This window comes from Microcebus murinus, chromosome 2 (genome assembly GCF_040939455.1).
Source record: "Microcebus murinus isolate Inina chromosome 2, M.murinus_Inina_mat1.0, whole genome shotgun sequence".
In the NCBI taxonomy this organism is placed as follows: domain Eukaryota; kingdom Metazoa; phylum Chordata; class Mammalia; order Primates; family Cheirogaleidae; genus Microcebus; species Microcebus murinus.
In genome coordinates this window covers 115,903,261-115,929,308 of record NC_134105.1, presented here as the reverse complement: position 1 = coordinate 115,929,308, position 26,048 = coordinate 115,903,261, and the positions used below count along the sequence as shown (strand labels likewise).

Sequence of the window (26,048 nt, the reverse complement as noted above, 5' to 3'; positions counted from 1 at the left end):
TTGATTCAGTAGACCTGTGTGAAAACCCCTTTCTTAGACGTATAAACACCCCAAGGAAGGTAAACAGCACTGTCCCTGTGCCCAAGAGATGCGTCATCTACAAAGGGTTAGAATAAGCCGATAATACAAAAAATGACATGATAAATGTATAGAAGCAAAAATGTCAGAAATGTCCAAATACTTAACACTAAACACTAGAAGGTGAGGTGCAGAGGAAAGAAGATGGAGTTTTGTCAACTGGTTCACCTGTCTATCCGTAGCTCTTAGAGGAGTGGTTGGCACATAGTATCTATTGAGTCAAAGAATACAAACCATATTCTCCAGTCTCCGAGTGGTGATACACCCCTCAGGATCATGGAAGGAAAACAGGTTGGCATAATTTGGAGAGGTTAAAAGAAGCAAGATTTGAAGAGAATCTTGGAGAAAGTGATAGGCAGACATACACAATGGCTTGGAACAGGTTAGGTTAGTCTCACCAAGGTCATGATCTTAGAACACCCTCAAAAATGCAAACCGCCCTCCAATTTGAATAAATGCTCCCCTTTCCTCAGACCTAAAGCTGCCATTCCCTCTCATTCACACACATCACAAATGGAAAACTCATATACATACTACAAACCAACCAGTGTTTCAGCAAGACAGACCACATTCTATCATATAACTTCTGTTTCCATAAATGTGCGTTACTTTTTGAGAAAGTTTTATGTATGTATGTTATTAGTTTAAGGATTTTGCTCTTTTTCTTCAGTAATTGACAAGAGCTCCTAAAAACTTTGAAGTTAAGCAGTTGTGCCATTTTCTAGTTCCCTTTGCTATTTTTTTGTTAAATGGAACCATAGTTCCTCTGGTATTAATTTGTCATGACACAGTTTGTTGCTCTAGGCATGGCAGAATCTCAGGCAATATTTGTAAAGAATAAACAGAAACAAATCGACAGGATTATAAATGTGGAGCAGCAGGTGAGAATCGAAGCTGTTGTGGTCTTTGAGTTAGCAGAGTTAGCAGAGGGCCCCTGCGTCTGCCCCCCTGCATCTGCCTCATGGGAGGGGAGCAAGGGGGGCGGTCCTGAAGACACCACACAGCTGCAAGGATTTGCTTGTGCTGCGGCCCCACAGGCTCTTTGAGGGGTTTCCATTTCAGAAATACGATGCCATGACTGTAGTTTCAGTATTTCCCACACCGGTTAAGTAATACCACATCTTCAGCGCAATTAAACCTGGAAAATGTTTTTCAGAAACCTGATTTTTGTCTTCTTTCATAAATAAGGCTCATTTTTTTTAAACCGAACTGCTAATAAATCCAACTTTATTTTTTTTTTTAAACAGACATACCTCGTGCAGAATTACTAGGGATTAAAATTTTATGTGTTGTAAACTGGGTGAAGTAGCACTGCGAAATCTTTCCAAAATCGAACTTTAAGTTAAAGCTTCATTGATTCTCTGCCTGATTAACTCAGTCATCTCTTTGGGAAGGGGAGTGCTTTGGTAGTCCAGTGTCCAGAGTCCTGCCCGCGCTCTTGGACTCTGTTAGGTGGAAAAGGCCAAACTCCAATATGGACTAATAAAATCATGTGTTTGTCTTTCAGGTTCAGTATTTCTTCAAGATCTTGGATAATTAGCAGTATAGAAGTAAAGAAGTCACAGGTTGGGGCAAGACAAGAGTGAATCACACACATGAGGAATGTGTTCATTCTTTTATTGTCCATTGTTTTAACCTGACTGAATACAAGATCAACAAGAGCACTGTACTCCTGGCAATTATTACATATGTTAGAACATGGATTTTGCACTGTAGACAACATTTAACACCAGTCTATGGGGTACTGCATTGCTTCTTATAAAGTTCAAAATAAAGATTTATTTTCAAACAAGTGACTTTGGTTTATTTCATACATTACACTTTTTCTTGCAGAAAAAATAAAATTGTACAACTGCATAAATATAAAATTCTTCCACCATGAAAATGGTTAAAACATTCATAAAGACACAGCACCAGCATGTGATGCCTCCAGAGAAAGGAAAAAAAGCAAAGTAAAGGAAAATGTACAAAGCAAATTAATTAGCCCCGTCACTAAAGTGATGGGCAGATCCAGATCTCAGACACAGCTTTAGAACATACTGGAGGACAAGGGAAGAGATGTCAAGACAGCATTCAATACGAAGCACAACACAACCCATCACCTTTTTGTGTTTTTCTGTAGTGTCACTTAAAATTTAAAGGGCAGTTCCCCCATGACAGCCCCCCGCCCCCAGCCCCAGGAAAAAAAAAAAATAAAGTAAGACCTAACACCACAGGAAAAGACTATGGAGTGTGTTAAAAATGCTCATTGATGGGCCATTATCTTTGAAAGAGCCAAACCGAAAAAAAAAAAAAACTACCATGCCAGTTTTATTCCCATTGAATATTTACACCTTGGACAGCAAACCTTGCTCACATAAAGTAGAAAACAGATACGATAAAACATGGCTTGAAAAATGACCAGAGTATGCACCTATAGTACTGTACACTAAATAAAATACACAAGGCAGCAATACTTAGGGGCCAGAAACACTGCTTACTACAAGTCAGTTATGGAATCATAATTTACAGTAAAAATGGGCACGTCCCAAGGCTCAATTTTTATTTTTATTTTGTCATTTACAGTAGAATAAATATTTTGTTGCTATTGCTACACTTTAAATTTACATTCTAACCTATTAAATGCAGAAAGCTAGTGTAAAGCATATAGATTAAGTGTAGGTCCCATACGTATGACAGTTTGTTCAAGACTAGTAGGTTTGTTTTTGTATCTTTTTTTAACTTATTAAATGGCTAGTGGGAAAGATTTGTGCTTGTGATCAGCTCTTAACTTCAATTTTTACATCAAAGCGTCCCTGAAAACGGTCTTTCTCACTGTACCCAATGTTCTCACCATACGCCTTACACTCTATGCGGATTTCAGTGTCCATGGTGAGGTTGGTGAACTGTACGGCCAGCAGGGGCTGCAGGTACTTGGGCTGCAGTAGTTTACCATAGTAGGGATAATACTGCAGAGGAAAGCCAGGGTAGTTGCCCAGTCCAAAATACTCCACGGTTCCAATTTTATCCTTATCTTCCTCTCGCTAAAAACCAGAACGAAATGCAATATTAATGGCTCACATCATAGATCACTACTTGTGCTCGCAGACAAGCAAGACTCTCAACCCAATAGAGCAGTGTGCAAACGACTGTGACAGGAAAGAACATACACTCAGCCTAATTCACAGCATCCCTGAGAAATGCTCATAAAAGGAGGCTATTCTCATTATACAAATGGGGAAACGGAGGCAGGGGCCAAATAAGCATTTCTCTAAGACAACAGCCTCCTAGAAACAGGGCCAACACTGAAAGTCAGAAACTCCTTGGTGTTGGCCCAGTGGATGCTCTTTCCGGTGATATTATCGCCAAAGATGTAACTGTTTGCCTCTCATTTTCGTGTCCATTTCCTTTCTTGGTGCCAACATAAAATGGCACTGTTTGGGGAGTCCCCATTCTTTATTCTGCCCTCTCTCTCTCTCTCTGTCTGTAAACCATCCATCAGTTTTTAGATATAAAAGGAACATGTACTGACTATTACCTTAATCTTTCAATATTTTAAAAAGAAAAACCCAAACCACAGATTTTTAGGTGACATTAACTTTAAAAAAATGTTGGCCTCAAATTTTCAACACTTGGTGTGGTCCCAGAGAAGCACTTTTATGAACTGGTTCACCTCTCAGTTCTACAAACAAATATTCCAATGGATTAAATTCAGATATTTGAGTTTCTTGTGCCAATTAAGAAACTGACAGTTTAATTCTTATTATACCTTTCTGTCCTTTAAAGAAGTTTTACCTAGTGTAGTTGAAATGTAACCTACTGAGACACTAATACCTGGAAGAAGTGTTTCTTGTTTACTATATTAAGATTTTACCTCTAACTCACAAAATCTCACTCATCCCTTCCCTCTTCCCCTGCCACACCCTCGGAAACATTAAATGTGCCCTTACCTTGCCAGTGCACTGAACAGGCAGGACATACGGATTATACTTCATCACTGGGTAAGATTCCAAGGACTCATTCTTGGGAGGCTAAAAACAAAACTCACGTTGGTCAGCTGGATTATCAATAATGTTTTAAATTTCTAAAAATAAAACAGGTTTGTAGCCCAAACAAGTACACATTGGTCACAATAAGTCAACCGAAATAACAAAACACTTCAGGATGGCAGAATGAATGACTCCCCTAACCAGTCTAGGAAACGTTGTGTTTGTGATTTTGTTGAAATGAAAATAAGTGCCTAAGTAACCACAATAGTAAGCTGTGCTGCAGTCCAGTGCTAAATGGGGCTTCTAGTGGTGACCCACTATAAGCTTTGCTTAAGGACACTGAAAAATAAGAGCCAACCCCCAAAATAATGCTCATTATTTGCTAAGATTATATTACATGGGAAAGTTGCCTGACATTTCTGTTTTTTTTTAAATTTAGGCTTTTTTCCCGAGCCAGGAATAAATAATGTCATCCTTTTCCTTCAAGAATGCCTTCTTCAAGTAAGCTTTCTTTTTTTTTAATCTCTAGGGGGTGGGGGTCAGGGACTGCCACTGAAGTAGTTTCTTTCCAATTCTGTTAGGAAAGTCCAATGTGTCCAAGAAGTGAAGGTGGCACTGTCCTGAAGGAAGGGTTGTCTTGAAAGAGTGAATCCATTGAAAGGACCCAGAGTACAGACTGAAAATTACTACTGTAGTGAAGTATCCAGAACCTTCCCTCCTATATCCCTGGTTCAAACCTACCTTAGAAGAAATGTGATGAATACACATAACAAGAAGACAGCCACTTGCTTGCTCACGTGTGAATCTTGAGATGTGACACATACATCATCTAACCAAAGTTAGATAAAATGGGCAGTTCTCTCCCTCAGTAGGGAACTAATGTTTTTGTACTACCATTTCTTTTTAATACAAGAAAATGATTATCTAGATTTGACTCTCTTGGAACTCTCTGCCAGCAATATATTTATTATTAAAAATATGACGAGAAAATGCTTATTGATTGAAAAAAAAAAGTTGCCAGAATCTAATTCTCAAAGGGTAAGGAAGGAGGCACACCCAGCAAGATGCTGGAGTACTGTGCTCTCTGACAAAAATAATCCCAGTGGCTGACTCATTGCAGATTTAGGTGGCAATGATAAGGACGTAGAAATGGATAACCAAGTAGAGATCAGAGAAAAAAGAAAAAAGGGATTGAAAAGAAAGAGCTGAATGCATCACTTAACAGAATATCCCTATAGATGTGGGAAGAGATATGAACAGACTGCCTCTGTGGGGTACAAATGCCACTTAGCGTCTATGATGAGGAACATCAAAATCAAGGTACTCGGCAGATATTAAGATTAGTCTTCTTTCAGCCACACCATACCAATTCCTTTTATAGCTAAACAGTTGATTGATCTTGGTCAAGTGTTCTCTAGCATTATGAATATCAAATACATTATGGTGTGATGGTTCTCACCATTTTTCTTCCATTATATCCTAGTCTAAGTGGAAAGAAGATTGAAATCCTGTTGAAAGGTACATTAATTTCTGCAGAGATCCATCAAGCCAGCCAGCCAGGCAACCATCCATCCACCCACTTACTCACTTTTGCTTCTAGTAGCAAAAAAGGAGCTTCCATGCATCCTTCAGCTAACAAAACTTTTCATCTCTACATTCATTTCTTTTAAAAATATTATTCATGGGTAACAAGCATTACAGAAACAAATTAATGGCATCAATAGAAAATCAGTGAACAAAAGAACTTTCAAAAATGAAATTAGTCAATTCCTATAAAACTAAAAACTACATTCATAATGACAGCATTCATGGGTGATTTGGGAGAAACTACTGGGAAAAGCCATGCCGAAGGGGAGAGGAAACATTGTTTAATTCATGATCTGGGGGAATGGGAAGAGAAAGAAATGATCGTTTTTACAAAAGCAGAGATAACACATTAGTTTTAACCTTCTTTTACCTTCTTTTAAAGAATATAATCTCACCAAATGGTGAGCAATGGCAATTTGCCATTTTTCAGTGATCTCAAGTAATGTACCCATTATAAGTTGCAACAACACAAAAAGCCCATAGCATGGTTATCAAAGTTCAGCCTAGATGGGGTTCAACTTCTATTTCTGGAATGAAATCACTTGGGAAAAAATATATATTTTTTTCAGATTACCAGAAAATTCTTTGGAAATATTCTTGTGGCTCCAAGAAGACCAAAACCAGACTACACATGCAGGTGATTTTTAAATTTAAAAATATCTTTTTCTATTTTTGCTTTCAAAGAGTTTATATTATAGAAACTTACCTAGATATCAAGCAGGAGTATTAAGAACAGGGCCACGGGACTCACTTTAGGCATGTGGTTTTGCCACTCAGAATTTGTCTAACTTTGGAAAACGAGGTCAGTGCTCTAACTATAGGAATTTCAGGGTAGACACAGAAGTTTTTGGTATTAACCCTACTGACTGGACTTCAAAATTGGCATTCATTATATTGTCTTATACTGTCTTCTTGTATAAATTGGAGACTTCATCAAAAATATGAATGGCTCATCTAAATTCTGTAATTTAAAATATTACTTGCCTTAGGTTTGAAGCCCAAAACTCGGTTGAGCTTTATAATGATGCATGGTTTGCCCTCTTTGTAGCCGTAAGTTTCATCATTTAATCCAGAGCAATTTCCCAACCAGTCAAGCTTGAATCTGCAGACCTTTCGCTCTCCTCGTTCATTGTTAAAGTCTCCTCGTTCTTTGGGTTCACTGGGCACATCTAAAAATACCAATGCCATTTTTATGTTGTATTAGCAATTCCCTTAGCACTGCTGAAAAAGGAAAGAAACTTTCTTTCTTGTCACAATTACCTAGGATAAGACAGGACTATTCTGCATTTAATGCATGGTCCAAATTAAGCAAGCTTTTCCAGCAAGCCATTGCTCTTCACTGACACTAAAAAGAGATTCTACCAAAAGCAATAGCTGGTACACGACCCCACACCAAAGCTTCATAATACTTGATCAGCACATGATATTTGGTCTCTGGCAATATTTCTCTTCCTTTAAATAATGGATTACTCAGCTATTTAGAAGACTGAAAGGAAACTGGATCAAGCTACGCAAGTAGCATCATTTACACAGGTGAACATTGGCTTAGCTCTGCAACAGGGATAATTAGAACACAAACGAAAAGGACTGTCAATAATGTTCAGAACTGAAAGGTTTTCCTGTCAGAATTTCCTGGAGCTATGCCTCTAATTAGCATGTTAAACAGTAAAGAAGGAATAGGAAATAATTTTCCTTTTTAACCACCCTTCTAGTTTTTAAGAAAAAAAAATTTGATTTGAGTTTTTGCCTTTTTAAGCTATGACATCTTATAAGCATTTTTGCAACTGAGAAATTTTATTCTAGCATTTTTAATTCATACAGCATATAAAAGCCAGACAAAGACTAATGGAATATAGAATTCAAAGTTAACACATAGCATCCTGTAGGAAAATGATGCAATTACCATCATTTATATAGGTTAACTTTGCAAATTAACTATTTTCCCTTCGAATGGTAGAGTGTCTCAATTTACTCCATCTCCTGTGAAGTGACTCACTCTGGTTATTATTCGGGCCTTTTTAATTACTGCAAAGTAAAATGAAAACCTCGTTTAAATTCTAATGAGAAAAATTCACAGTGAAAGTGATTCTTTTAAATTACTAAATCTTTCCAAAATTACTTAAATGGCAATTCGCCCCATTCTCTGACCAAACCACAGTCTGCCTTATATAGAACAGGCATTGGTAAGTGCTGGAATTGAATCAGAAGGGATAACTAACTCAGAGAGAGCCTTTGGGGGTGGGGGGCATGAATGAGAACATGAGGTGGGAAATCCACACTCAAGGTATCAAGGAGGAGGGGAGGGAGCAACAACTTAATGAAACTAAGAGCCACTGTTTACCCTTCAGAAGTCATTTTTCTTATCCAAAATGATCAGTTGCCTAAGACATATTTCATTATCTATCCCAACATGGATCTACAAAGTCTACTGTGACCATAAATCCTCCTTTGTCAATATCAGTGTGGTGGTAGGTTAATCACACCAAACACCAAAGGGTCACTGTGATGGAGGAAGGCCCCGTGCACTCTTCAGTAGGGAGAACTTTTGCAGGGAGGATACAGAAATAAGCAGCTGTACTTTCCAATGGGCGTAAGAGAAACAAAACTGTAACTGTGGTCTTTGAGTCTGAATAATAAAATGCAGACATGTCTAGAAGTGTTTTAAAGGAAGACACCTTTCAAATGCAGAAAATAACAATACTTGAGGCTACATTGTTTCTTCCATTGCATCCTCCTGCTTTTAAAAAACAGTGTCTTCAATATGGCAGGGTTCAATCTTTCACTATTTCAGGATTCTCTCTCAATCATTAAATAAAAAATAATAATGGGAAATAAGAATTAAAGAAAAAGAAAACTAGCCTTGAACATCTACAACGAGTATACTTACTGCCACATTCTTCAAAAATCATGTCATCCTTCTGGGCTGAATCTTTGTACTTTTCCAGAAACCTGACTATGTTTAGCACATATGCCTCATAGCTCTTGGGATCATTAGGACGAAAGGAAATTTCAGTCTTTTGGATCTGAGGAACCTGTGTTAATCCTAGACCAGGGAAGAGAGAAAAAAACAGAGAAAATCATTAGTGGGAAGGTAGTCAACCAAGATAATTCAAAAGCAGACCTTCTTTATACAAAACAGACTTTGCCAACCCCACCTGGCTAAAAAGAATGGGTTAAAATCTTGCCTTCCTTGTGAAATCACTCCTCTGGCATTTAGATTAAGTTCCAATGACTATGCCTTAATATCATATATCATTTAATTTCCCTAGCAAGGCATCAGCTTCATGATAGGCATCAGCTCTATTTTATGAATGAAACCGCTTGCACTGAAAGGTTAAGAACCTGGCCTAAGGTCCCAGAGAAAGTGGTGGAACCAGAATTCCAACCCAGGTGTGCTGTGCTCCAAAGCCTGTTATGTTTCTAGTACCCTCACGTGCACATGGTTTTTTAAAAATGCAAGCCAGCTAGCTTTGTGTGCAGGTGGCTTTCCCCTCCCTAATGCATGTGCACGTTGGGCACAGCGGTCTCCCAAACTCTCCCCAGGGGTCCTCGAACTTTTTAAACGGGGGGCCAGTTCGCTGTCCCTCAGACTGTTGGAGAGTGCGGCATGCATTCCACACATGCGCACTGTGGGCCCGGGACATGTCTGCTGCTAAGCAGGACAGGCAGCAGTGGCAAAAACACCCGGTGGGCTGGATAAATGTCCTCGGTGGGGCTGCATGTGACCTGCGGGCCGTAGTTTGAGGACGCCTGCACCTGACTCAAAACTACCTAATAGAGATATTTCTTTAGATCTTTTAACCTCAGTTGGATCTTTCGACCTAAACTGGAAGAATCTGGGACATATGTGCAGTACGGCTCCTGCTTTCCAATCCAGAAGTCTGAGCATGTCAATGCGAGTCAGATAAAATTCAAAGTACGTGTGCCTTGGATTCGTAGTCTCTAACTACTTTATTAGATTCTTTAATATCCAAAAGCCTCTGCCTTCATAGGACTTCCTAGACGTCTATTTGAACAACACTACACAGCACTATTCAGGGGCAGTGATTGGAGAGTCAGTCGCAACTGCATTTTATTCTAAGACTGCCAGATAAAATATAAGATGCCTGGTTAAATACGAATGTCAGCTAAAACAATGAATAATTTTGTAGTATAACTATGTTCCAAGCGCTACACAAGAAATACTTACATTAAAAGATTATTCATTGTTTATCTGAAATTCAAATTTAACTGGGCATCCTGTATTTTTATTTGCTAAATCTGGCAACCTGATTGCACTCCCCAGTCCTAGATCAGCCCTGTTTCTGCTGGGCCCCAAGGAGGCTCTTGGTCGCAACCCTAGATTAACGGCCACGCCCTGGCCTCCCATGGCCGCCTCTCCCAGCACCCGCACGCAGGGGCTCTGGGGCTCCGCTCCAGACCTACCATATCCTAATCGCTAAAGATGGGACTTGAGAATCACTAAGCACTCTTGGTTTAGCACTACTGCTCTGGGGAATTAGAATTTGAGAGTGGCAACAGTGACGCAGATATGAAGACAATGACGTGATTAAAGTGGAAGTGGTAACTATTTATATTAACTGTTTGGCAGCACCATCTGTGGGGCTTGAGAACCAGGCTTTTTCAGGGCGGCTGGACTAACTGCTGTCATTGTTTCTAGCAGTTGAGCATGGCTTTGAGCTTCAAGGCGGTCGGATAACGAGCTGGGCTCAGGGAGCCGTATGGGCATGCTTTCCCAGGCATGTAGTTCCCGAGAGGAGCGATGGGGTGCACAAGACAAGGAACAGCTGGAGCGAGGCAGAAGGGTGCCCAAGACAAATGACTTTAGGAGTGACACTGAGAATCATCTGGAAAAGGATGATGTAGAACCTGAATAATTTAGGGGAAAAAAAATTCACTGTCAACAGTGATGGAAATGAGTCAAAGGGGAAGTAGCAGACTTTGTTCATAAAAATATCTTCGGTTTAAAATAAAGGTTACCACAATAGAAAAAAAAATTTTTTTTAACCTCCTAGAAAATTATTTGTATGTCTAAAGCAATTTAAATACACCCTGAACAATCTTTTTTCTAAATTGAATTAGAAAATTGGCATTGTAATCATTTATAGTACAAAGAAGCAATATAGTAAAAATAATAGATACCTGCAAAAATAGAATAAAGGTGACTAGAAGGCCTCTGCTGAAATTTAAGGCTTGAGCTAGCAATGGTAAGTAGAGTTCCCTGATAAAATGGGGAAGGCTGGCTGGGTTGAGTTGTAAAAAAGACATTTAGGTCAGGGTGACTTGTCTGGACCTGGCGCAGAACTGCAGAGGCAGGTCCAGAGCCAGAGGCTCAACAATACTTAAGAGAATGGGGTGTTTTCCTGGAATAATCTTGGAATCAGAAGGGAATGGAGGGCTGGGCGTGGTGGCTCATGCCTGTAATCCTAGCACCCTGGGAGGCCGAGACAGAAGGATCATTTGAGCTCAGGAGTTCGAGACCAACCTGAGCAAAAGCAAGACCCCGGAAAAAAAAAAAAAAAAGAAAGAAATTAGCTGGACAACTAAAAATATATATAGAAAAAAAAATTAGCTGGGCACGGTAGCACTTGCCTATAGTCCCAGCTACTTGGGAGGCTGAGGCAGGAAGATTACTTGAGCCCAGGAGTTTGGGGTTGCTATAAGGTAGGCTGACGACACTGCACTCACTCTAGCCTGGGCAACAGAGATTCTGTCTCAAAAAAAAAAAAAAGCCATAAAAAGAAGGGAATGGAGCCTCAAGGCCCAGTCACACCCGAGGGGCCACTGGAAGGGCCTGAGCCCAGGCAGCCAGAGAGATGAGAGGCAAATGCCTTTGCATGTATCAGGCAGGAGGTCACTAGAACCTCTTCCAGATCGAATGTAGGAACCAAGGAGTGGCCTCGCCTAACCTTAAGGAAGGGGGGAGCAGGAGAACTGTGCTGAAGGGATGTGGGGTGATAAGTAACAATTATGTAAGCTGTGGCCCACCAGCAGATTGGGTGATACGCAAAAACCAAAATGTAAGAGGGTGAGCCTGGTGTGAGATGTGGAGAGTATTACCCAACAAATTGAAAAGGAAGTAGCCAGCCCTGGAAGGTCATGCTGAGAGTAGACATGGTAGGACCCGGATTGCAAAGTGTGTGTCAGTCATTGTCCCCTCTGGCCTGGCTTCAGCTGACCTCCCTAACAGTTTGTGTCTGGCTTTCCGGCTGCCTCTGGGTTACTCTTCCAGTTGTTCAAGGTTCCATTTCCTTGATGAGTGCATAACGAACAGTGATGCTACTTCTCATATTCTTGCAGAGGAAAAAAAAGGAGAGGCCAGGAGCGGTGGAATCCCAGCACTTTGGGAGGGGGTTGCTTGAGGCTAGCAGTTTGAGACCAGCTTGGGCAACATAGGGAGACCCCATCTCTACAAAAAATAGGAAAAAAATTAGTCACATGTGATGGCGAACACCTGTAGTCCCAGCTACTGGGGAGAGACTGAGGCAGGAGGATTGCTTGAGCCCATGAATTCAAGGCTGCAGTGAGCTATGATGTATGACAATGCCACTGTACTCCAGCTTGGGCAACAGAGCAACACTATGTCTTTAAAAAAAAAAGGAGAGGAAGAAGAGAAGGAGGAATTATGGAGAATGTTTTCCATTCCAAGTCCACAGATTCCACTATTAAAAGTGACCAGGTGACACCTGTCATATCCCAAAGCATCAGCAATTCTCACTCAGTCGTCTGGGCTCCTTACTAACAAAATAATACTGCTAGTGCCTTCTGCGGAAGCGCAGGAACTATGGTCAAAACTAAGTTCATGTTTACCCAGATACCTATAACAACCCTTCTTATTCACAAGCACCTCTGTTGTTAATCATCTACAATCCGATCTGTGGGGATAGTATCATCGTTACATGCTGTGGTACCCCGGGCCCAGAGAAGAGTGATACAATTGGTCTCATATCTCTCTAGATAGGGAAAACAAGAAATAATGAAAGCCAAGTCATGGAATCATACCACTTTCTACCTGAAAGCCGAACCCTTCAGAAAGCAAAGCTCACGGTCTAAGCCCTGTCAAGTGTATATTACCACGCGAAGAGACGCAGGTCAGGGGAGGTTAAAGAATCTTGACTTTGTTCTTTACAGAACGAAGCATCAGAAACTGATGAAATCAAGAACACACTGGACAGTTAAGCACTGGGTCTTAAGACTCTTGTGACCTGCCCAGCTGGATTAGACCCTGGGCCAAAGTCTCTGCTTGTCCTTTCCATTTTAAGTGATGCGGAGCATTGGTAGAAGGAGCTGAGGAATGACTGACCATCCCCAGGAAGCTCAGCTGTGTCTTACTCTTTCCCAAGGGGTAACATTTCCCTCTAGGGTCTCTGAGGGGGTCTTAGAAGGTGGTAACTAACATAAACTCTAGTGGTCATTCCTATAAGATACTCAACTTCTGATCCAAATGCTGTCTCCAGAAAAGCAGCATAAATGGTTTGGGTTTAGGTCAAGTAATCAACTCCTTTGAACACTCGCCCAGGGAGGGCAAACACACTTACATATATATACACACATAAACAGAAGTCCAGGAGGCCAGCCATGGTCAGGTGGCCCTCGCTTCCTTGGTGGATCTTCTGCTCTCCTTCCTCACATTTCTGCGAGGTCTCTCACTGCCATCCACTACCTCTGCCTCCTCCTCTCTTTCCTTTGTCCAGAGCCTGACGGCCCGAGAATTTCTCCTCCTGGAAACCACCACGGATCAGCCCCCTGGCCTGTTCTGTTCTGTTCTGGGGAGTTCTCTGATGAAATCTTCTCCAAACCATTAGGAAAATTCATCTTCTCAACAGTTATTTCTCTAAAGTGATTCAATACTCACAAGAGGCAGAAGGTCCTTTGCAAAGATGTACAAATCCTTTAAATAATTTACTATACGTTTATCAGACTACTGCTAAAAAGAGATAGAAAATAAGAGATCAGATTTGGTAACTCCTTTATTATAGCTGGTCCCTGAATTACGACGTTTGCCTTATTATGATTTTTCGACTTTATGACAGGTCTACCGGGGTATTAAATGCATTTTTGACTTACAAACTTATGATGGGTTATCAGGACATAGCCCCATGGGAAGTCGAGCAGCGTGCATATTTTGAGTCCACACACAAACTCCCCGACCACGACATTCTCCAAAAGCTGCACAAATCCCACCCTCCTGACTGTGGTTCTCATCAGCTGTGTCCACGCTAGATGGATATTTTCCACTTGTCCCTCTTCCCACTGCCCACTCCCCTTCAAGCCGTTAATTACAACTTTGGACAAGGATGAGTTTTGTTTGCCATCATAACTCCCTGAGGCCAAAGACAGAGGAACATCCAATCACTGGTGTATGGTTTCAAATTATATTCCAGGAAACAAATCTAACCTTTTGCCTGGCCAGTCTTCTGAACTTGAATTTACATCAAACAAGCCAAGCACTAGACAACTTCATTCTGATCTGTCCATTTGCCTGAAACTACATACCATTATTTAATAAAGCCACCTGGAAGGATTGAAATAACAACTTGAGTATGTGATATTTGATTTTTAAATAGGTATTCCAACTTTACATAAGATTTGGAGTCTAAAAACAAGGGGAAAAAAAAACGACCTTGGCTTTATATTTACTTATAGAGAGACCTTAGCCTCTCCTTGGTCCCCCATCTCTTGAGAAATAAGGAAATGGCAGGAGGGAAAGGAAAGAGAAAAGAATGAGGCTTTTTCATTAGGAGACAAGTATTTTGTTTCCAGTTAGGTGTAGATCGTAGGAAGTTTATAATGTCTCAACCTACTTGTGAGTTTGAAGTATTTAAAGTAGAATGCAGCCATTTTAACCTTGTAACAGTTATTCGATTAGACAGCTGCTTGTATCCGTCACTTAACTGTGGTCCCCAACCCCCGGGTGCCAGACCGGTACCGGTCTGTGTCCGGCTAGGAGCTGGGCCGCACAGCAGGAGGTGAATGGTGGGCAAGCCAAGGACCAATGCTTCATCTGCAGTTACTGAGCTGTCCCTCCCTCTCCCCACCGCCATCCATGGAAAAACTGTCTTCCGTGAAACCAGTCTCTGGTGCCAAAAAGGTTGGGGACCACTAACTTAATACATCTGATGAATCACTAGATCAAATACTATAAATGGGCATCATTTTCTATAGAAACCTCCAGGATGGTACCCACATGACTAAGAAGTGCACAGAGGGGCTAAGAAATGCTCTTTAACATAGCCATGCACACAATACACACTCATCATGTGTCTCCTATACATTCCAACCTGAAAAGTAATTTCCAACTAAAAAAAATGGGGAGGGTATAATTTTACACATACACTCATATATATGTACACAAACACACATATACATATATTTGCATACATATATACATACACACATATACAAATACATATAAATTTCTCCCCTCCTTTTAAATGCTACTCTGCAGAACCTAAGATATTTCTGGGTTTCTTGGTTTTTATTTTACATCTGCAGGTCAGTAGCAATTCACCTAACAAAATAAAGGGAAGGGCACAGGAAAAAAGGTGCCTTTGTGCTTTCCTGAAACGAGCTGCCTTTGACTCACCTTCTGCACCTCAGGTGCAGGCTTTGGTGCAGATGCTGATACTGGCCAGGAACCAACCTCCCTGCCTTCGGGCAGGGTCCCATTTACACCCTCCCGGGCACCCAGAATCTGCTCCCTTTTAAAAGTCTTAGAAAGATGAATTACTGGACTGTCTCTACAGCCTATTCATGTTTAACAACCCTCAGTGTACAGAAGTCTTTCCTCCTGTCTAAGTTGAATGTCACCAACTCTGATTGAAGGCCCCTGTCTGTTTATGGGATTACCCTTTATCACAGTCTTTTTCCTGTGGGTGCATATTCATGTTCAGGCAAGTGGAAAGAAAATTATTTAGTTCAGATGGTCTATCTTAAAAAGTGCATATAATTCCATAGAACCTTATCTTTGATATTTTGTATAGCTCATAATGGTGCTTTTCCCCAGAACAATAAAAGACAGGTGCTACTTTTATAAAAAGAATACTATAAATAGGCAAACCCTAGTATTTTTTACATTGATTGTGCTTTTTTGTTCAAGGTAAAACTGAAGAACAAGTACATACAGTATATCTGACTTGTCTAGATATAAAACAATATTTGTTAAGTAACCAATATCCTGAAATAAGATACCATATTATACATGGTATCTGATGAGGTCTAGTCATGCATGTATGTGGGAAAAGATATACTTTTCTGGTTAGCAACTACTGGATAATACATCCCTGTTCCCGTTCATCTCTCCAACTTCTCTCCATTCTTGCCTGCACCCAATGGACCTGCTGGTCATGCAATTAATGGCATGAGAGCACTGAACAACAACTGAGAATAACAGGTCCAAAAAATCAGATTTTATGATAGTAGAAGTGGAGCCCATGAGGCTAATGCTCTTTCCACTACCATCTTCCACTATGGAGCCCTCTTCTGTGCAGCAAAAAATCCTTAAATGGAGCTTCATAGATTCAGCATTTTTTTTTCCACCATCACCCTTGGGTTTATTATCTAGTCCCACTTATCAGGTCTCTGCTCTGCTTACTCATCTTACAATGGCATAGAGAGTAAGACTCATTTATCTGCGGCTCCAAGAACACTTTTAAGATAATCATTAGGCTTCCTGTGTATCTAGGAGATTACTTACTAGTCATATCCTTGCTTTTAAAAATAAAGAAGGCAGATGTTGAAGCCTACCAGTTCCCCACCCTATGCCCTTCACCCAACCGCAAGATTGGGCAGTAGCTTCTGGAAATCATAATTGATTTCCAATGCTAACTCATCCACAGCCTCAGACTCTGGGAACAGGTTGGCAGGATCCATTTGAGGGTGGGAAGAGAGGAGGAGAGGGAAAGTGAGAGGCAGTCGGACCTGTATATATATCATGTCAGCTAAGAGATTACAAATCAATGAATTCTAATTGGAAACAGCAGAATAACACCTTACCAGCACTTTGAAATAACAATTCCTCCAAAGGGCAAGGAGGCCAAATGTTTCTAATGTCTCCTTTGGAATGTGAGTGAAAGAGAGCCATACAAGTATGATGTAGTCTGGGAGGAAAAAAAGCCATTCTGAGATTGACATAATGACTTCTCAGGAATTTTACTTAAACTGAGATTTGAATTATAACAGCTCATGCCCTAATAGATTTTAACACTAGATATCTCCCTTTCACAATCAAGATGAAATTGAAACTGTGGGTGGTGCCCATGTGTGCTATTGTTCTTCACCCACCCTGCTCTCCCGCCCCGACTCTGGTTACCAACATGCCAAGAGTATGACCCTTTTAAGATGAATCCGCCTGCATGGAGCCATCCTCACCTCAGAGCGAAACAAAAAGCCACCCACAGCCTTAAGAGGAAGAACAGGTGTACAGATTCATACCTGCTTGCCAGGAAGCAAGCCATCTGGGAATCTCCCTGGACCCACCAGCTAACACACAGTGACCTTCATTTCATTCCACTGGCCTGGGTGGGGGAAGGGCTGCAGCAGATGTTAAGGAGAGACTTTTCCATTACACCACTGGGCAGGCAGCAAGGCGAGCAGGGTCAAATCACGGACAGGGTCTGGTGATTGTGAGCGCGTGCGTGTGCGTGCACACGCCTGTGCTATCCACATGCCTGCTCGGCCCTCTCCAGTCGCGGTGTCTCTCCCCAGCTCCAGCTGCGGGCAGAGAGGAAGGGCTGCTGCTGACCACCACTGCGGGACTTTGCTAAGAGGGTTTCCCCTGGGAAAAAGCTTGACAAGGGCTGCCCCAGCAAGCGTGGAAACGCTAATGGGAGAGAATGCAGGATAAATACAATCTCATTTAAATTCGCTTAAAATTGTTTTTAAATGTGTTTCCTAACCCAACATTTCCCAAAACCCTTTTTTCATGGAAAGCTAAGGTTTTACTGACTCCATGAAAATGCAAGTGTGCAGAGCATCCCTGCCGTATCATCCAAAGCTCACAGCCTGGAAACTCAGCATCCAAAAAAAAAGAAACAGCTGCTGCTTCTAGTAGAAAGGAAGGACTATAAAAACGGAGGCTGCTGTCAATAGCTATGCGTTATTGAAAAGATCACCTCATTTAATCCTCATGGGGTATTATTCCCATTTTATAGATGGGAAAACTAAGGCTTAGTGAGGCTAAGTAGTGCTGGAGTAGTAGAAACTGTATCCAACTCCAAAGTCCCTGCTTCTCCTTCTCAGGTCAACTTTATCGTTGATCTACGTGTAACAGCTCAGGGTCTCAGGGGCTGCTTTGATATTTAGATTAGGCAACATAAAAATTGCCAAAAATCAGTCATTTTTGATCTATGCAAATAGAAATTTAGTATATCTCAACTCAAAACCTCAGCTGAGGCTCTAACCGTGCTTTCCAGGTGAAGCAGGCGGGTCTGCTCCCATACCCCACAGCAACAGGACTTTGTAGTGACAATCACAGGCATTAATGGCCACCATTGCTCAGGGCCAAGAAACCGTACATGTTGTCCATTTTTTCTTAAATGTCACTTTTATTTTATAGTTTAGTCCTTTCTTGGAGATTTTTCACATTTGGCCAATCAGCTTATTGACTATTACAGACACACAGACAGACTCAAATGCACTGCACAATTGCCCCTGCTTAATATGGCCACGTCCACATGTTACTTAGACGAGATCTAATTGCAGGGTATTCCGGTGTGTAAAGGGCAGTCAAAACGTGGCCAGCCAAATTCAGCTGATAATAGCATTAATAAGTCCTAATATCCTTAAAGGGCATCCACTCTTTCACATCCACTGGGTGCATCTGGCTTAAATAGACAATTTTCCTTCTTTAACTGTCATCAAAATGGAGGCTTAAAGATATTAATTCGAAGCCAAAAAATCGTCAGGATATCCTCAAGAGCGTTTGTTTAGTCTGCATACTTAAGGAGTCCGCATATTGAAGGAGTAATTTCCTAAGCCAACTACAGTTTCTTAAGGCCACGAGAGGAGGGTCCCTCAGAGGACACGAAGGGTGGGCCGCTGGAGGCAGGCCAAGGGCTGCGCTTCCTGGCAGCCCGCGCCCTGCCAGCTGTCTGCCGCCAGGCCTCCCTGATCAAAGGTTACCATCATTTTCAAATGAATGCCACACAAAGGCAAAGAAAAACCCCACCGGTAAGAAGCAGGGAGAGGGGCTTGGCCTAAACTGTCCGGCTAAGGTGACAGGGGAGGACGAGGAAAAGAGGGGGCAGAAATTACGAAGACAAAGAACCCAGGTGACAGAAGAGAGAAGGTGGAGGACCAAGGATGTTTCTGTGACTCAGACCAAAGGACAAGAATGCATATTTCTGAGATGAGCCACCAGGTTTGTCAGATCTGCCCAACTGCTGTGAGCACACTAAATATAGGTACTGAGAAGTGCCATTTGGGAAGGGGCTGGAAGGAGTGAGTGGCAGGGAGGCAGGGTGACAGGGTGTCGGAAGGGACAGAGCACCTCAGCCAGTCCTTGGATTTTACAGGCAAGGTCATTTCCAAGTCCTTTCCTACGAAGTCGGGCACTTTGGCTCTTTCTTTTCAAAAGCGAAGTTTCCCTTTCTGCAAAGAGCCTGAAGGAAATTCTTAATTCTATTCAAGGCTGACTCCCCAAAGTTTATATGATCAAGGACCACTTTTAAAATCTAGGAAGTTAAAGACAATGCTCGACTTTGTGTTCATCTTTGGCTAAGAATTATAAAACAGCTTCATGATGGAAGAAGAGCTTTTGAATGACAAAACAAATAAAGCCAAACAAACAAAAAACAATCCACGCAAATTTAAATTACTGCTATTAATGTTGCCATAAAAATTCTAAGGGAAGAGGACGTGAAAAGACATGCCACGCTTTCCTGTTACAGGAGCCAACGTGAAACATGTTTACTTAAGATTCTAAGCTTCTCTGCACACATCAGAATTCTTCCTTCAACCTTTTGATAGGCCCACCTCTTTCGGGAAATAGTTGTCACAAACTGTGGATTACTAAGCAGGTTTACGTCATTTTATACACGCACACGTTTTCTTTTTCCACTTCCCAAATCCCTCAGATCTAAATTTATCTGGAAATATTTTGGGTTTTTCTTACGGTGGAGAACTGTTTGACTTAGGGCTATGCGACAATGTTGGCCAGTTTTGAAGATTTTCTTCTGTGAGTCCTTCCTACACCCAAGGAGGTGGGCAGGACAAGTCCGTGACAGGCAGCAGCACCTGATGTACGCTGCTCAGGGCTGTGCAGACGGCCTCAAGATTGTCACCTAAATACAGCTGTTCCTAAACCGTTGCCCAGGGAAAGGAGAGAAGGGACAAGTCACTGCCTCCCTCTAGCAGCGGCTTCAAGGTCATTTATAATGAGAGAACCCGGAAGTTATGCAACACTTCCTCTGTCTAGGTCCTCCAGATAGTGAGTTTTGGAAGAGCCAGACAGTGAATTCACGTCTGTTGTTGTTCCCCTGCCTTGTCCTGTTGGCGTCAGGTGTGAGGGCAGGGGGCCCCCCACGGCGTTTGGTGACCGGCGTGGACACACACGGCTGCGCACTGAATCACAGCAGAGGACTCGCGTGCCAGTTTGCAGTTCCCTATGATAAGCTCTTCACTCACCCACGTTTTTAGAGCTCGGGGAAACAGTTAATTGACCTGCAAAGTGGGTCCAGAAAGCCAGTAAATAGGATTCCTGTTAAATGAACAGGTATAAAGCCAGTAAACAAGACTCCTATTAAACAAACAAAGGTATAACTATTGAGACCTGAACAGAGAGAGTGACTTTGTTCAAGGTCAAACTGCAAATCAGCAGCAGTGGCAGAAGGGACCCCTGCAGCCACGGCTCCCCTCCCTGGGAGTAGGTGCCCATTTCAAAGCCTCTCGGCAGCCCTAAAAATAAGTTAACCTTTAAAACGGGAACCGAAGTGATTTTTTTTTAAAGGATTTATCTGAGTCATAGACCCCTGAAGAAGTGAAGTGTGTGTTAGACTGGAAAGGCCCCAAAAGCACCCCGTGACCAGCCCCCCTTGAGCATTAGGGCTACGGAGACTATGGCCCTCATCAGAGCACCCTGCTCACAGGCACAGAGCTGGCGAGTGGCCGGCTGGGCCGCCCACCAGGGCTCGTCCCCTCCTCCGGACCTGTGCAAATAAGATGTCCTCGAGCCCTGGGAGCTCTGCCTGCAATGCGGGTAGGAGGTCTGGCTGCAGCAGAGAAGTTCCTTTTCTTTCTCTTCATGCATTGGTTTAAAACTACCTTACGGAGCCATTTTCAAAAGGATTCATTCCCAATCGAAAAAGTGACACTCCTTTTACCTCTGGAGGGACTGAACCCATTCGTGTTGATTTTACCTGGTGGGGCCACTCGGTCCTGATATGTGGGCTTAAATTCGCTGATGGTGAGCAGCATCACCTGGATGGTGCCGATGAAGATGCCGGCCAGGCAGCCATAAAATATCACGTAGAACAGAAGGATCTTAACTGCAAGGAGAGCAGACAGAAACAAACGGCTGTGACACAGTCATGTGCTCAGAATGACAGTCTAATCTTTCCAGAGATGAACCGACTTCCTTCCTGGCTTCCCCTCCACCCTGTTTCTCCAGAGCTTGCTTTTCCAACACTGATCAAGAGAGTGAACCCCACGGACATGGGGTAAAAACGTGAGGCTGGGCAGCCCTCCGTTATAGTGCATATGGGAAGTCATTAAGGACATGATCCTTATAGGAGATTGATTTTATTCCCTAAATTAAAAATATCATGAGGTTCGCCAATAAAATCTAGAGTTATGTTTGTGTGCTTATGCAATGCATTTAAAATATGACAATATACTCCCTTAGAGACATACGTTTTCTTTGCTTGCATATCCCCTGACATTTAAACCCTACAATCCATGCCTGAGGGTTTTTATGCTGTGACAGAGCAATGAACGCTGAGAATCCCAGTGCAGCTCTCCTGCTCCTTACTATCTATCACCCAGCCTTTGGTTTGTAGTACTAACTAAGCACACTGTCTTTCTTCTTAGAGGACGAGACAAGGGAAAAGAAAATCCTATAGTACAAACAACCAGCACATTCCAATTTCATCTTCTGACTGGACCCAGAGCAATGACTGATTTGATGAGCTGCATTTTCTTTTGCCCACAGTTAACAAGATATCGGGATGGAGGCTGAAATGGCTACAAAAAAACCAAAAACCAAAAAAAAAAACAAAAACAAAAAAACCCCCACCATCCTGACACATAGACTGGAATGAGGCTATCAGTTACTGGTTTACTGGGATTATCTCCCCGATTAGCCGCATAGTAACAGGCTGTACCAGGCACTGCCTGGCAGCCCTGTGCCAGCCAACAACTCAGTGTGAATGCAAAAGTGGGAACAAGTGAACTGGAAGGTTATCGAGTCAGAAACATGACGACACAAAAGAGCCTTAGGTTACTTGTAAAAAGGTCCAGATCTCATGCACTAAAATGCCAGGATACTTGGGGAAAAGCTACAGACCCACGAGTCGTACTGAAAAGCAGTGTATGTGGTGGGAGGGGGCAGGGAGGCAGTGGGCACACAATTGCCTAAATAAGCCACAGTGCCCTCTCCATGTATTTAAAAGCCCAACTCTCTAATCAGGCACTAAATAGTTCAGAGAAATCAGGCTATAGAGCTGTTAAAACAAGCAAAACATGAATAAAGCCACATCAAAATACTTCATCACAATCCCTTTTTCTCCTTTTCAAAAGAACAGAACAAGGAAAAGGGAAAAGATACAAGCAAAGGTAAAGAAGAAAGAAAAGGTTGTATGATCTAAAACTACAGCAGCACAACTCAATCGTTCCGTCCCAGCAGGGCAAGGGTTAAGTGCTGCATTTTGTATCCAGGCAGCAGTAGGCAAATGGCACGGCTGTGACGTGAAGAGATCTGGAAAATTTTTCCAGTGAATGCTCCTAAGAGGAGCAAGAGTTGGTATAACACAGTCAGCAAGAGAGCTGCTGTAGCCTTGTTTCGTGTTTCCTCTTTCTACTTGGCCATTCCACCTCATCTTGGTGATCTTAGCTCAACCTTGTGTGTCCCTTCTAACAACTGGAACATTTCTATACTCATTCCCTGGACTCCAGATACCTAATTCTAACAGCATAAGAAGGTACATGATGGAGGCTACAGTTGAAAATACAGATAGAGCAATGGAAAAATAAGTCATGTCCCAAGCACACTGATTAAACTCACAAATGTACAATCTTTCCAATTCTGCCCACATGATACCCTAAGAAGAGAGAGGAATTTTCCTCATTTTGTTCCACGATGTTACTTAGCAAAACCTGCCCGGTCACTGCCGAGAGGGCACGTGGTTAGAGTGGAGCGTGGGGACTGGCAGTGCCGGCGCAGTGGGCTCACCCGGACACAGCAAGGGCTGCTCCAAAAAAAAAAAAAAAAAAAAAAAGTCTGGACAAGTCACACCAGCTAGCTGGGGTAGAGGGCATTCTGGGGGTAGGTCCAGCATTTGTTATTTGTTTTTTTTTAAAAAAAAAAAAAACAACAATGTAACACAGAGGTTTTTCAGTTAGGAAAAAAACATGTACCCTTCAAAGGGTCACAGACAGATGGGAAAAAATGGCATCTGGGCCCAGCTGTAAATATAAAAACCTACCAATGCTTGAATTGACTTCATAAAAAGCAGGAAAGCACAAGGTGATTTGCATGCTGCGATTTCTCCAGCAGGTGACAGGCGTCTCCTGCATCCATCTTGGTAAAAATCTACCTACAGGCACAGCCAAGCCAAGGGCATCCTGCCCTCCTCCCAAGGGCATCCATGTTGGGCCCGGTGCCGGAAAGGGGCATTTTCTCCACAGGGGAAAGCCGTCGCTGCCACCTTCTCTGCCTCAGAGAAGCTCTGTCATTTCTTACATTGCCGGAAAGAGGCACAAAACAAAAACGCGATTTTCAGCCCAGCACCTGCCCCTTGGAAAAGGGAAGGGAAGAGGCGGCAGGCACAGCAGTCCTGGCGTCCACACTAATAGATCGGCGTGCTGGTACCTTGCTGGAGGTGACAGGCACGCACAGATATTAGCACACGCGCGCACACACAGTCTCTCTCCCTCCCTCTCGTGGACCAATAAATGTCGGCTTAAAGAATGAGTCGGTCCATACTGCCTGACCCTCTAGAGCAAATATTATTCTAAGAAGAATGGAATTGGAATGAGGAAAGAGATATATTTTATGATGGGGAAAAACACGGGAGGGCAAATCGTGCCTGGAGTCAATACAGCCTCTGCCTCTGAGAGGCGGCAGGGTCCGCTTCCCACCAGGGAAGGAGGCCCCGTTAACCGGGGACAAGGGCACGGGTTCCATTCCGCAGTGCGCCTCCCTGGCCACCCTCAAGTTATGGGAGTTGCCAGGGAGCTGGTCAAGAGCTGTTGGTCCTCCCACACCCCACCGTTCTCCAGGTTTTCCCTTCTGCCTAAGAAAAGGCAGCCAGCCACCTTCATGCCTAAAACACTGTGACAATAATCTCACTGGAGAACGGTCTCCCCAAAATAAAATATGAAAGCTAAAAGCCATTGCTTTAAAGAACTACATTTTCCATGGCTCAGAGATAGCTGTGCTTCCCAGCAATGCCTCGGAATGAGACTTCACCTTGACTAACCTTGAAGTGTGATGCATTATTAACCCTTTCATTTTCAATCAAGAGAGATGCCCTACAGGCTGCATTTTTTTTTTCCTTTACAAAAAAAAAAATACATATATACATTCCAGCGTCTTCCATTTCAAAATGTCAGCTAAGCACTATTTCCCTGACTCATTCTGCTGTGGATCCTCACTGATCCTCCCTACCAGCAGCCCTGCCTCAGCCCCTTTTCAGCCCTTTTTCAGCCCCTCTTAGACTGCGGTGATGCTGGTGCTGGTGGTGCAGGTGCTGACGATGAGGACGGTACGGGAGGAGGAGGGGGCAGTGATGCGGCAGAGCGGGGGGAGTTCCCTCCCTCCCTTCCTCAGTCACGACTCAGATTCGCCTACAACTCTGCCCTTCAAAATGACCTTTTTCAAAAAAAAAAAAAGTCACCCTTCCGGAGTAGGGGAGGGAAAACAAGTAAGGTATCTAATTTTCAACGAGGAAAAAAAGTGCATCCAACCACGCAACAGGCTGCGCACAATCTTATAAGGTGTGCCGCCGCTTCTGCGTCGGTGCCATTTATTTCTTAGACTGACCCTTCACTGTCACCAAGCGCAGCTCCTGAGCCGCACCTGTCCGCGTAGAATTTGAAAACAACCAGACTTTGCCACGCTTCAGGCCAAGACTGAGAAACGGGGCCCTGACACGGAGCTTACAGGGCCACGTCTGGGCTGCGACGACTCTGCGGGAGGTCGCTGGGGAAACCCTGGCCGTCGTTATGAAATGCTGCAGTGTGCATGGAGTCCTCCCTCCTTCCCCGTCCTCTCTCGAGGTACACATTTAGACTGGAGGAAAGATGCTGTAACGCACCCTCGCCCGCATTCGATCTGATTACCTCGTGAGGTTCCCTCGCAGCCCCAAATCTCATCTTTGAAGGGCGAGGGACGTGACTGCAGTGCGAGACATAGCTAGCCCCCCCCCCAGCCTGACGTTCCCAGGAGGAAGGGGCTCCGCGACACACGGTAGGAGAGGCTGCGAATTACCAAGACCGGATCGCTACGGTACACACAGCCACCTCCTGGAGAGCTCCAGCCCCAACCCCGCACCCCATCCCGGGACTCCGCATTTTGCACAGGACAACAAGGCCAGGCCAGCGCGACCCGCGCGGCGCCCGCCACCTGATCCCTCTCCGCCCGGGCCGGCGCGGTGGGCGCGGAACTGTCCGCAGAGCCTGTGCTGGGCACGCGCCGCCCGGGGACGGCGGGGCACCGGGGGCGAGAGCTACAGACCCCGTACTTACACCAACTGCCACCGGTCCTGCCCAGAAACTCCTTCTTCTCCGAGTTCCAGATGAATTTCTTCCAACTGCCCTCCTCCTTGGCTTTCCCGCGGGCCATGGCGACGGCGGGTCAGCAGCGGCCGCGGGCACTGGGGTGGGGTGAGTGCGGCGCGCGCCCTCTCCGGCTGCCGGTCTGCGCCCCGGCCCGGCTCTCCGCAGCTGGACGCGCCGCTGCGGCTGCGGCTCTCCGAGTGCGAGACGCGCGGCGGAGGAGCCGAGGCAGGAGCGGGAGGAGGCGGAGGCGGCCGCGGCGGCGGGGGCGGAGGGGGGGGACGGCGCGGGCTGGGCGGCTCCGAGCCCCGCACCTATTGGTGGGCGCGCGGCCGCTCGCGGGCGCTCTTTGGTCGGCCGCGCACTCCTCTCGCCCTTGGGGAGTGAGGGCTCCGCGAACCCGCAGCTGCCGCGCCCGCCGCCCCTGGGGACGCGTGCCGGCCCCCGCCTCCTGTGACCTCTGCGGAGACAGGCAGGAGAGAG

The 26,048-nt window shown here is 43.8% G+C and overlaps 2 protein-coding genes across 4 annotated transcripts in view; one reads left to right on the top strand and one right to left on the bottom strand.

The window, feature by feature from the left end:
• Positions 1–2,414, top strand: part of NME7 (NME/NM23 family member 7) — a 169,141-nt gene extending 166,727 nt beyond the window's left edge. For all 3 annotated transcript variants that reach the window (XM_076000367.1, XM_012783896.3, XM_012783897.3), the window contains one exon: positions 1,586–2,414. In XM_076000367.1, coding sequence (XP_075856482.1) covers positions 1,586–1,618 — 33 coding nt within the window. In that variant the 3' untranslated portion in view covers positions 1,619–2,414. The remainder of the gene's footprint in view (positions 1–1,585) is intronic.
• On the bottom strand, positions 1,679–25,798 carry ATP1B1 (ATPase Na+/K+ transporting subunit beta 1). Its single transcript, XM_012783898.2, has 6 exons — positions 25,536–25,798; positions 20,990–21,118; positions 8,521–8,676; positions 6,618–6,802; positions 4,008–4,088; positions 1,679–3,101 (listed from the first exon to the last, which is right to left on the bottom strand). Exons 1-6 carry the CDS (start codon positions 25,630–25,632, stop codon positions 2,838–2,840), a joined length of 912 nt encoding a protein of 303 aa, XP_012639352.1. The 5' UTR covers positions 25,633–25,798; the 3' UTR covers positions 1,679–2,837.
• Between the last annotated feature and the right edge of the window lie 250 nt (positions 25,799–26,048).

Bases quoted from the DNA above. Each gene is read 5' to 3' on its own strand.
- ATP1B1 (XM_012783898.2), bottom strand. From the start codon at position 25,632: ATGGCCCGCGGGAAAGCCAAGGAGGAGGGCAGTTGGAAGAAATTCATC. The intron at 21,119-25,535 runs GTAAGTACGGGG...CTCTCCTTGCAG, and splicing joins CAGGACCGGTGGCAGTTGGT to TTAAGATCCTTCTGTTCTAC. The intron at 3,102-4,007 runs GTAAGGGCACAT...TCTGGTTTTTAG, and splicing joins CTGTTCAGTGCACTGGCAAG to CGAGAGGAAGATAAGGATAA.